Genomic DNA, 12764 nt, shown 5'->3' with positions numbered 1-12764 from the left:
TTTAAATATTTAGGTCGCTCAGAAGGGAGGGTGTAGCCCAGTGGTAGAGTGTGTGCTTAGCATGTAGGAGGTCCTGGGTTCCATCCCCAGTACCTCCATTAAAAAAAAAAAAAAAAAAAGAATTTAAAATAAATAAATAAACATTTAGGTTCCTTATATTTATCACTATCATAAGCAACATTCTGCAAATATATTAGATGACTGGATATTTTTCCTGAAGTTACATTATTTAACCATGCTGCATATTTTTAAGGGTTTGATACGGATTCCTAAATTGCCCTTGAAAACCTTTGCCAACCTCCACTACAACCAGCAAGGTATGAGAGGGCCTGTTTCTCCATCAGCCCTGACAATACGAGATGGTGTCATTCTTCTAAATCTTTGCTAAACTGATAGGCAACAATGATACGTTCTCTTTACTTGATTTTTTTTTCTCTTTTTTCTATTGGCAGGGTAGAGGTAATTAGGTTTATTTCTTTTTATTATTTTTAATGGAGGTACTGGAGATTGAACCCAAAACCTCATGCGTGCTAAGCACGTGCTCTACCCCTGAGCTACACCCTCCCTCTGTTTGCATTTCTTTGATTAGTAGTAAGATTAGATATTTTTAGGTATTTATCTTGCCTTCACAATTAACTCGAGTAGGGCAAAGATTTCAGATGCATTTTTTTAAGTCATCTACATGTCCTAACCCCATGTGAAATTTAGCAGGTTGGCCACCCTTTGGGCTTGACGCGTTCTTTAAGAAGATCGCTAGTGCGCATCAGCTGATAGGTGGAGATCAGGGGCTGAGTAAAAGCCACAAGATTAGGCCTCCTGTCAGTGAAGATAATATTTTTCCACAGTCTGCCTGTCGACTGAAAAAAACTGCATAACCTATAAGTTGAGAGTTATGTTTTATTTGGTGGATATTCTAAGGACTTCAAGCCTGGGAGACAGCCTCTCAGTAGCTCTGAGGGATTGCTCTGAAGAGGCGGGGGAGAAGCAGGGATAAATAAGAGTTTTTGCAACAAAGACCAGATAATAGGACTTCAAAAGATTGCTGTTAATGAAGGAAAACCAGATATCTCAAGTTCAGGAATTTAGCCCTTTTCTGTGTATGGGAAGACAAAAGAGTCTGGGCTCATTAAAATCATTCCTTTGATATCCACCTCAGCTGTCTAGGACCAGTATCCTGTTCTTCCCATCGTAAGTCACCACTGGGGGCGGCTGCAGAGGCTGAGGGCTTGGCAGCAGGTGGCCTGCTTGTCTCCAAGCTGAGTTCCCTCCAGTTCACCTTTGGAGTGGTGGTACTGGCTGGTGGCTCATATCTGCAGCATCCTTTGTTTACTGAGATGGCAGGCAATAGTTCTTGTTTGTTTGTTTGTTTTTGTGGGGGGGAGGGGGAGTGATAATTAGGTTTATTTATTTGTAGAGGAGATAGTGGGGATTGAATCCAGGACCTCATGCATGTTAAGCATGCGCTCTACCACTTGAGCTATACCCTTCCCTCCCCTAGGCAAGTTTTCATTCACACGCCAAGGGCACCTGAACTCATGGGTGCCATTCTGCTTCTTCACCTTTTTTTCTACTTCACTATCCTTTCCTTTTCCTTTTAGCCTCCCTATGTTCTAGCCTTCTAAATTACGCTCCCTGCCTCCATCTCCCCACTGATCTTAAAAGGGAGTTTATGATGACTTTAAACGCATTTGGAGACTTAGCCATCGATATCAATAATTTGCTTGACTCCTCTGCCAACTCAGTTCTTCTTAAGAACATAGTAATAGGAGATGCCCCAATCATAATGAATGTTATCGTAATTAATAGGTTCTCAAACAGTGCCCATCTCCCACCCACCCCATCTCCCCCCATCGGGATCAGTGTCTCCTGGAAACATGCTAGAATGCCAATTACCAGGCTTCACCCCAGACCTACTACATCCTGGTGGTGGTGGCCGCCCAACAACCAGGTGTCGTGTCATTTAGGTGATTCCAGTGCAGACTCAAAGGTGAGAAGCACCAGATAGTATTTCCATCCACACAGAAAACAGTGGTTAGCGTTCATAATCGGTTGTTAAAACACAACCTGAAAACACATCCCGCTGGGACAACGATTACCGTTTGTTCCTCCCGTGAGCCATCCATTCTTTCACGATGGCCTGGAAGGTTTCCAGATTCATCTGCGGGTCTCTCTTCTCAGGATCGAGCATGTTCCACAGCTCCTCGAGGACACCCTCTTCAGAACCCTGACCAGCTGTTTGTCTCAGGTAATCTATTATTTTGGTGACTTCTACTGAGCCTTAGGAAGAAAAAAGGCAAGTTAGTTTTGAAAGATGGGGAGAGATTATTTTTTACAAGTGAGGTGTTTAACTCTTTCAGGTCCCTTGGGTCCTGAAAACACGCCGCACGTAGCCGCCACAGTCCTGCTGCGTTGCCATCAGAGAGGAGAAAGAGCGCTGGCTTTGGGTTGGAGTTTAACAGGCCAGGCCCAAGTCGTGGCTCTAGAATATCAACTGTGTGGCTCTGGGAAAACGACTCAATCCCTGTGAGCCTCAGTCTCCTCGTCTGTGAGATGGGGTGATGATGCCTACACCACACAGAGCTGTTGTGCGCTTGACATAGGAATGATACATGTGATCAATAATCACTTGTGAGAAGTGATCAAAACGCCACTTTACTTTTGTCTCATTCTTAAAATGTATTTAGTGAAGGAGGTTTTGCCTCTGCCCTCGATGAAGTTTCAGTCTCAAGTAAGTAGTTTGACTTTTATTTGGGAGGGTCGGGTTAGAAGAACCATTCTTAGACAGTCCTACCACCACATTCAGAAACTAACATCCTACAGACCGTGTTAGTAATTAACACGCCCATCTCCTTCAAGCACGCGACATCTCTTTTACTCTTAACTAAGGCCTGCCTTGGGCTAGCTGCTTGAAGGGGAGAAGGAAAAGGAAGTAGAAGGTTGACAGGGCAGATGTGGGAGTAAAGAATCTTCCTCCAGGAGATAAGCAGAGACCTTAACATTAAAAAAAAAAAAAAAAAAAAAAAAAAAAAAAAGTCTCATACATAATTAGAAAGAGGAGAGAGTTGTAAAGGAGAGTGAAAAACTTTAAAGAGAGTATTAACTTAATGGAAAATATCATTCGGCTGTGACAGGAAGAAATGGAAATAAAATTATTAGTATAGTTATTTAGAGAGAGGATTTTTATTCCTGCTTGCAGTAGAATTAGGGAGTTGGAAAGTCAAAAAGAATACCTTTATCTCATTTTCCTCCACTAAAACTCTAAAACCTGGATCCTATACCTCAAAACTGAAAAGGTCTCCTGTGAGAGTTTTTTCATGTGTCAAATTAACTGCCCAGCTCCTTGGTCAAGCATTAGGCTGATAAGCACTACTCCTTTGGTGTGCTTAGATCTGGCTTGTGCAAACTGTCAATACTACATCATTTAATGTACAGCCCACTGTCTCAGAAATATTTAACTGTGCCTTGACCTTTAGCAGGTGAAACAAAGCTTTCTGAGAGGCTGCTCCCAAGTTATAATCCTCAATTTGGTTCAAGTAAAATGTTCCATATCTTTTTAAATTTTTTTCAGGGGGGAGGGACGTAATTAGGTTTATTTACTTATGTATTTTTTAATGGCAGTACTGGGGTTTGAACCCAGGACTTCATGCATGCTAAGCATGCACTCTACCACTTGAGCTATACCCTCCCCCTTTCCATATCTTTTTTAGATTGACTGATTAATATTTTTGTTGACATTAGGAAGGAAAAATAGTATCTTTACAGTTGGGAAATTTGTCAGACACCACACTAATCAAGTGATCAAAGGTAAAAATCCGGATATACTGTACTGAGAAGAACATGACATCACTTGTGTAGTGTGGCTGTGAAAATGTACAACCTGAATAATCAAGAGGAAATATCAGATGTTCTGTGAAGTAACTGGCCTATACTCCAAAAATTTCAAGGTCATAAAAGGTGAGAAATCTGAGGAACTCCTCCAGATTTAAGGAGACTAAAGAGTTGTGATAACTAAACACAAGGTGTGATTCTGAATTGGATCCTGGACCAGAAAATAAAAAAAGCTGTAGAGAATATTCTTGAGAGAAGTGGCAAAACTTGAATATAGGCTTTTTAATTGCATCAACGGCAAATATCCTAATTTTGGCAATGGTTCTGTGGCCACTCAAGCCAATGTCCTTGTTTGTAGGAAATACACTCAGGACTAAGGAGGCACAGTGTCTCCAAGCTTCTCTCAAGGGGTCAGAGACACAGCCAAGTCTTTATCCTCCCTTTCCTTTGGGAAACAAGGTTCAGCACAGCCAAGCAGGGTAGAGTTTCTCTGTATAGACATCCCAGCTGGTAAGCAGGAAGGAATAAAAAAAATATCATCTTTGAAAAAATTTTTTTCCTTCATTCACTTCTTTTTTGGCGGGGAGGGGTGGTGGGCGGAGTTAGGTTTATGTGTTTCTATTTTTAAGGGAGGTCTCGGGTTCAATCCCTGGGACCTTGTGTATGCTAAGCATGTGCTCTACCACTGAGCTGTACCGTCCCTCTAGAATATGACCTTTTGCAACACCTAACAAAAGAATAAATCTAGTCCTCCAGCCTCAAATAGTCTTGTTTTCTGATAAAAATACATGCACCACCTATGCAGAATCTTGCCCCAGAAAGAAATAAATCTTATATCTGATCAAACCTCTAAACGTAGGGGACAGAGAAACCGGTTGGATATTGGCCACACAATCACCCAAATTCAGATTGGAGGAAACTATGAGATATAAGAACCAGTTTCATTAACAAGTAACTCCAAATACAAAAAAAGAGAGAGAACAGAAAGGGAACACAGAGATAAGCCAGACAACCAATCGCATTAAACAAACCTTTCCTGGATACTGATTTAAACCATTAAACTATTTAAAAGAAATTTCTCACACCAACTGAGAACACTTCAGTACTGACAAGATATTTGATGTTAAGAAAGTACGTTACAATTTTAGTCACAATAATGACATTGAATAGTTGTGTTTGCAATCAGTCTTTATCTTTTGACTGTACTGAAATATTTACAGAGGAAATAATGATACGTACTGGATTTCTCTCAAATCCAAAGTGGAGGAGAGGAAAATGGGTAGGGTTAAAAATGAGACATAATTACTTATGACACATATATAAAAGCGTTCATCAAATTATTCTCTATATTCTGTGTATGTTCATATGTTTGAAATGGTGTGTAACAAAAAAGTTATAATCCAAATAAAACAAAAACCGCACAACATTGTAAACTGACTATACGTCAATAAATATATATATATATATACACACACGCAAAAAAAGAAAAGTAAAACCTTATTGACCGAGGAAATTGTAGAAATCATTAACAAGTGATTAAGAATGGTTATTCAAGGAAATACGATTACTGATGATTTTTTTCTTTTTTTTCTATATATTATTCATTTTACTTCAATGATCATGAGCCATGTATGTGCTAAAAATTACTCGTGGAAATTTTAAAAAGAACACAGCTCTAAGGAAAACAGAAGTGAAAATCTAAAATTAACTTAAAAATTTGAGCTACACTTGCAGAGTGGTTTTATACATCTGAAGTATGTATTTCTTGCAAGACAACACCTCTGTGATTTAAGTAGTTCCGATCGATGATTGCAGATGGGACATCAGCTGATAAGCTCAATGAAATCATTCAAGACACTGGTAAAATATGCAAAGCAGGTTCAAAGAAATTATAAAGAAATAACCAACATCTAAATAGCCATCCTTACTCCCAAATTAGGTTACACCCACCACACGTGTAGACACAGATACGCAGAGCACCACACATGAACCATTTCCCTTTCTCTCACAACAGAAAGTACAGATGACTCGATGAGTACCACTGAATATTTGAGCAGATAATTCTCGACTGACCTCTACATTTTCTGTCACATGCACAAAAAATACTCGTAAGCCACTCTTCATCACAGGTCCTGGTATTGCTGTGGGTTACATCTTCCTTGCCATCCTCAGTTCCTAGGTTCCATCCTATTAGAAGAAAAAGTTTGCAAACCCACATGCTTTTCTGTGCTACCATGATTAATTGCTAATTTTCTGTTTTAATTTTCACAAAGGAAACATTTCAATAAAGAGCTGCCCACAATCCTGGTTACTTAACTTGACTAGACCAAGACAAAAAGGGGTCTGGAAAGGTCTCTGATTATTCATTTTTCTTTTCGTTCTAAGTTTTATGAAGGTAGAATAAATGGAGAGATGAAGAGGGAAATGAAATTCACTGCTCTGTAAATCAAAAGCACTTTGTGAAAAAGCAAATAGTGTAACACAAGTAGAAATATTTTAAAGAAAAATCAAAAGAAAGCAAAAACTAGCTATTCAGAAAATGTGTCATTTTACATCATTTTGGTTTTCAGTGCCAATCGTATGTGGGACTTTGTAAGCAATTCTCCAAATAGAATTCCAAAATTTTAATTGAAATTGGCCTACAAAATTTACATTCTCCCCTGGTCTACTTTATGATCTTGACAGTGGAACTCACACCTTCTTATACATTTTACACAAACACAAATGCTAAAATGGTAGCTTTCAGCAAGGCACCCTGGAACTGTATGAATTTTAACTCCCCTCTATCTATGTATTCCCACTGTGACGTTCTAATTTGCCCTGGAGAAAGTTTGTTTTCAGGTCAGTAGAGAAATACCAATGATTATGATTGTAAACATAATCCAGAATTTCTATCAAGTTTATAATCCAAAGCATAGAAAAGACTTATATTTCACATATAAGATGTTTTTAAGAGAGAAAAACACATTTTGAAAGGGAAAAAATGGGTTCTTCCTTCCAAGTTTTGATCACGTACACCGGTATTTTATTTTAGTTCAAGCAGTTCAAATATTCTGATAGTGGTATATTTATTGCTTTATTGGAAAAACAGATGTTAAAAGATGAATATTTACCCTCTTCATTCAGAGATAATTTTTTCACCACTGAATCCTGAGGAGTGAAAAATCCGGAGCTTTGATCAGAGGCAGAATCAAAGTCAAGTGTTAAGGAACGAAAATCATTTTCATTACAATAGTTGTTCAAATCCTTGTTAGAGAAGCGCTCCCTTTTTCTGATCTGGGATCTCAAAGATGTGCAATTCTGGGGGCTCTGTGATCTCGGCCTTGAGATGTTTTCAGACCTTGTGAGGATAGCAGAGTGTGCTGCACTCTCAGGAGAGCTGGGGTGGGAGCTGGTTGGATCTCCTGGAGATGCGATGTGAGGAGGTGAAATGAAGGCTTCACCTCTCTCAGAACTCGAGGAGAGCGTGTTGGGCGGAGGCACTTGGGCAGCAATCATTCTCCTCAGCACCTCTTCAAGATCCTTCTTGGGGTTAGTCTGTGGACTGTCAAAACTGCTAGACTGGTATCTGACAATGTGTTGGATGGGATGTGAAATCTCTCTCTTTTGGATGGCTCGGATTTTTCTGCAGATGCTTTCCACTGGGTTATGCCGCTTCTCAGTTACCTTCTTTGCAGAGGCCATGGTTGACTTTCCTCCAACGACGTGGCTGAAGGACAGGCAAAAGTAGACATGTTTTTCAATGTTAGCACTGTCCTCACAATCATTTAGCAATAGGTTACCCATTCCTGGATCACCTTTGGAGGGATCAAGATCAGATGTCTTTAAACCACTGTCTTTAAACAAATGTCCACGTGTTTTTAACTCTGGCTCTCAAACTTCTAGAAAACAGTAACATTAACATATATAAAGTACATCCCAGGTGCCAGGCATGGGACTAAGTTTTTTTTGTTTTTTGTTTTTGATGGGGGGAGGTAATTAGGTTTATTGACTTATTTCTGGAGGAGGTACTGGGGATTGAACCCAGGACCTCATGCATGGTACACATGCACTCTACCACATGAGCTATACTCTCGCCCTGGGACTAAGTTCTTTACTTGCGTCAACTCATTTCATCCTCAGAACAACTCCATGAGGTACGTGTTACTATTATCTCTACTTCCAGGCATAGTGAGAATAAGGGACACACCCAAGGTCACCTGAGACAAGTACCAGAGGCCATATCTGAACCCAGGCAGTCTTGTTCCAGAGGCTGGATTCTCCACCATATTGCTTTTCATTTGTATGTCAAATATGACAATGGTGATGAAACAAACTCCCATTTGAGTACTAATTCCGATTCTCATCTGCTGAGAACTTACTAAATATGCCCTTTATTAAGCATTTTACGTGTACTGTGTCTAAACTTCACACAAAACCCTGTCAGATATGTAGAAATATCCTCTCCTTACAGATAATAAAACTGAGGCTCAAAGAGATCAAGTAAATTGCCAATGGTCACATCTCTAAGATTTGTGCCACAGAGAGTCTGACTCCAGCATAATTTTATTTAATGGCAGCATATATGACCTTGAAAAAAAAAAAGCATGCTCTCACTTCCTATAAGACACTAATTAAAAAATTTGGAAATAAATCCAAAATTTTGTCTAAACTAGTAAATTTTAAATTAATCTATGCAAGGAGTTACAATAATTTAACAGTTGCAAACAAATAGTTGAATAGTTACAAAGAGTTTGAAAGTTATGATTTTTAGGACCTTAAGAAAAATTTCCATTCATAGATCTTTTTCAAAAGTTCCCTAATAGAAAATGAACAAGGGTATAGCACAGGGAACTATGTTGAATATCTTGTAATGCATAATGGAAAAGAATATGAAAAGGAATATATGTATAATTGAATCACTATGCTGTACACCAGAAATTAACAAAACATTGTAAACTGACTATATTTCAACAAAGAGAAAATAAAAAAAAAAAAAAGAGGATGAACATGGGGCACTTAGAAAGACTGGAAAGAAGAAAATCCTCAAAATATTTTTAATCTGGTTCATTTTACCTCCAGATTATGGCCACCAGTTCCAGCTAATGAAGTTTCCATCAACAGGATCCTTCACTGTTTAAGGTAATGATCATCTTCAAACCTTTATGCTGTCACCTGGTAATACCTTCCTTTCCATCTATTCAAGGCTTACCTTTCAATGCCAAGCCCCAAACCCATTCCTCTATTGAAATTCTGGAGTCAGTGTATACTTATGGGACTCAGACATTTTGTTCTCTCCTAGGATGTGTAACTGTACTGTATGTCAATTAAATTTTGTCTTCTATTCTCAGATTGTTTCAAATGTGTATGCATGGTGTCTCCTCAAAAACACTGTTGATTCTTGTATTCAACAGCCATGGTGTGATTCTCTCCTAGATACTCAATACAGTATTGTTGAGGGGAGGGTATGACTTCAGTGGTAGAGCGCAGGCTTAATATGCACGAGGTCCTGGGTTCAATTCCCCGTACCTCCATTAAAATAAATAAGCAAATAAATAAACTGAGTTACCTCCCCCTAAAAACAAAAACAAACAAAACACTAAATAAATAAATAAATATTAAATATATATATAGATACACATTATTGTTGGCATCACTGATAATCCACAATTGTGAATAATACATACAATTACCAGGCTAGAGGCCTTGTCCCCTGGCTGCAGTGAGTGTTGGCTTTCAACTACATGTAGCTACCACTTTTTCTAGAGAATTTTCTCTGGGCAGATGGGAACGTTTCCTTGCTCAACTGAGAGGCTGGAAATGAAGTAGTGGTAATGACATGAGAATTCACCTTGGGAGCACAACACACACCAAATCTATGGCTGACTGGTGGTGACACAGCTGAAGCCATCCGACTTCCCCATGACAAGTGAAGACCCTCTTACAGATAAACGACAAGGTCCTACTGTGCAGCACAGGGAACTTCTAATAGCCTATAATGAAAAAGAATATGAAAGGAAATATATATGTATAACTGAATCACTATGCTGGACATCAGAAATTAACACACTGTAAATCGACTATCCTTCAATTAAAAAATAGAAATTAAAATTAAAAAAATTTTAAAAGACCTTCTTAAAGACTAGTTAGGTGTCTGCCAGTGTTCTCAGTGTGACGTGACTGTTTTCCCTTCTAGAGCCAGTGAACTGAAGGACAGGTTGAGCTTGGGGCTAATCGAAGCCCTAGAACGTGAACCTCAGACTCCCAGACCCACCTGCTTGTGAACATCTGCGAACAGCGATGTGGGATGCTATTCAAGCCACAGTGAGAGGCTGCACTTTGTGGGCATCTGTGACTGATCCAGATGAACGTTCCCAGCATATAAGACATCACATTTGTATTTGCTTTTCCAAGGCATTTTTCTGCTTCTACCATCTGTTTTCTAAACTTCCATGACTCACCTAAGTGAGTCCTGCTCCACGGTTTAGAAACTAAACTTACAAAGAGCTCATTTAAGACACTGGCTCTTCATGAGCTAACAAAATTTCTTGAGTAACTTGTTTTGCTTTTTCTAATGTAAAGCAGAACACTTGTGGGAATTCAGTAAGTAAGATGCGATGATAAAGAGTTCAAAATTTGTGCCACCTTCTCCATTTATGGCCTGGAAACATCTCCTGTCCATCCTGTCCAAACCTCTTTTTCAGTTTTAGATCCTGCTAGAAAAGACGAGCTGCAGTCTGCCATAACACTTAAAAATACAAGTCTCACTTGCTTTGTGCAGTAACTGTCTTTGAAAAAGTACTAACTGAAAATTGAAAACTGAAGGTTAATTGCACTGGTAGAATCAGTTGCTTGGAATCTCTCTTTTAAAAGGAATTTCCTCCTTGTTTATCTATTGTAGTTGATTAACTATGTAATATGTAAAGTTGGTAGACTTGTAGAATCTCAATGGCAAGAACTGCTACTTTCGGTTTTAAATTCTCTGAACCTCAGTTGTACTCCATATCATTCATCCTTTTAGGCATTTAACCACTACGTATTAAGTACCTAAGTTGTGCTAGACCCACTGCAGATACTGGTGGTGGTACCATGTCTCCTAAAACTTGTGGTCTGTGAGAGACACAGATATAAACAAGTAAGCTACAAAGATTGCCAGATTAAATCCAGAATGCCCAATAAAATTTGAATTTCAGATAAACAATTTCAGCTCATTGTAAGTGTGTCACCTTATGCATCAAAGAGTTGCACAGGAAGAATTTATACTGAAAAATAACTTGTTGTTTATCTAAAATTCAAATTTCTCTGGGCATCTGGCATTTCTAACTAGCTAAATCTAGCAACCCTAAAAGCTACAGATAATAAATAATTACACACTAGGAAAGAAAAGTGCCAGAGGCTATGAGAGCATACAATAGGGGTTATCCTAGTTTTGGAGTGAGGACAGGGAAAATTAGGGGCATCTATTATGTTGTCATGTGCTGTGCATAACGGTATAAATACTGTTTGCTAAATCCATGATTATAAATTAAATAGTAGAAATTAAAAAGTGGAATCATAAATCTGCTATAGGGATATGCATTTGGATTCACATTAGATAAATGTAATATAATGTTAGAGATTATCCAGACAAGTTATTTCACTAATTTTTTTTGAAGTATAATCAGTTACAATGTGTCAGTTACAATATGTCAATTTCTCATGTACAGCATAATGTTTCAGTCATATGTGGACGTAACATATATTCTTTTTCATTATAGGTTACTGTAAGATACTGAATATAGTTCCCTGGGCTATACAGAAGAAATTTGTTTTTTATCTATTTTTATATATAGTAGTTAATATTTGCAAATCTTGAACTCCCAGTTTATCTCTTCCCACCCTCTTCCTCCCCACCCTCGTAACCATCAGATTCTGCACTATGTTTGGCTATTTCACTAATTTTATTTCTTTATTCATCCTATTTGTGATATGTCCCATTGCTCCTGTTTCTAGGATGAGTTCCATTACTATTATTGCCTCAGTTGCCTTATTGTATCTAATAAATCTCCTGAATCAATACTTTTCAACCTTCTCCCTGATCAAAAACTATAAAGCAATTATTAAAAGCCCCTGATGCAGGGCAACCTCTATGAAATAAGTGTGATTCGTCTCTTATCTAAAGTATGGTGATTTTCACCAGTGACGTAACTACAGAGTTCAACATTAACCTCGAAGACATTTGCAGTCTTCGAGACTTAAAGAAATCTTCTGCATTTGCTCTGACTTCCTAAGGGGCCTTCAACAGATTAGAATAAATTCACCATGTATGTACAATTGGATAATATCTCATTATCTTTAGGAACTTAGAAACAATATAAGAGCATAATTTGTGTTTTTCAATATCCATATTCTTCAATCACAAAGAAAGAGTGGTTTTTCTCTGCAAAGAAAGACATCAGATTTACACAGTTACAAAAATAGCATCCATGAAAAAGATTTCAGGGTGATTCAGAAAGCAGCTTTAAAGAGCTTTCTGAATCAAACCCCAACTCAAAAAAAGATTATGTTGACAATGTAATTATCTTTCCTTTACCAACCACTTAATTTTTTTTCTCCCTTTACTAATAGTTATTGCTTGAACACTGAACTTCTAAACTTTAAATCAGGTGGACTTACTTTAACAATCATTTGTTACTTTATTTTGAAATCCAGGCAAATCTTTCATGGCTCACCTGAGTGAGTCCTGCTTGGTGGTTTAATTAAGGTTAAGCCCTTAATTAATGTGTGTTAAAAATGCAAATATATATGTATGTGTAGATGTAGATAGATAAACAAGGGGTTCCTTTTGCCAAAAGAATCCTTAGTTAACAATTAGATGCCAGTAAACTCCTTATCTAAGAAATGTAAGAACATCTGCTCACCAAGATGTTCCCAAGAAACTCAACTTTGGCGAGCCCAGTAGGAGAGCAGAACTTGGT

At 38.2% G+C, this 12764-nt stretch overlaps 1 protein-coding gene across 1 annotated transcript; it reads right to left on the bottom strand.

Moving 5' to 3' along the window:
• Window positions 1-2092: 2092 nt before the first annotated feature.
• LOC135319273 (inositol 1,4,5-triphosphate receptor associated 2-like) lies at window positions 2093-7528 on the bottom strand. Its single transcript, XM_064478791.1, has 3 exons — window positions 6942-7528; window positions 5902-6015; window positions 2093-2277 (listed from the first exon to the last, which is right to left on the bottom strand). Exons 1-3 carry the CDS (start codon window positions 7510-7512, stop codon window positions 2093-2095), a joined length of 870 nt encoding a protein of 289 aa, XP_064334861.1. The 5' UTR covers window positions 7513-7528.
• Window positions 7529-12764: the final 5236 nt, after the last annotated feature.

Source organism: Camelus dromedarius, chromosome 25, assembly GCF_036321535.1.
Source record: "Camelus dromedarius isolate mCamDro1 chromosome 25, mCamDro1.pat, whole genome shotgun sequence".
Classification (NCBI taxonomy): Eukaryota; Metazoa; Chordata; class Mammalia; order Artiodactyla; family Camelidae; genus Camelus; species Camelus dromedarius.
The sequence above is the reverse complement of the archived record's forward strand: the minus strand, read 5'-3'. Positions and strand labels throughout refer to the sequence as shown.

What these genes read in the sequence shown, in the direction of transcription:
- LOC135319273 (XM_064478791.1), bottom strand. Translation starts at nt 7,512, where the DNA reads ATGGCCTCTGCAAAGAAGGTAACTGAGAAGCGGCATAACCCAGTGGAA. An exon ending in ATTATCTCTGAATGAAGAGG is followed by an intron (nt 6,016 to 6,941) that starts GTAAATATTCAT and finishes TTCTTCTAATAG; the next exon opens with GATGGAACCTAGGAACTGAG. An exon ending in ATGTGACAGAAAATGTAGAG is followed by an intron (nt 2,278 to 5,901) that starts GTCAGTCGAGAA and finishes TTTCTTCCTAAG; the next exon opens with GCTCAGTAGAAGTCACCAAA.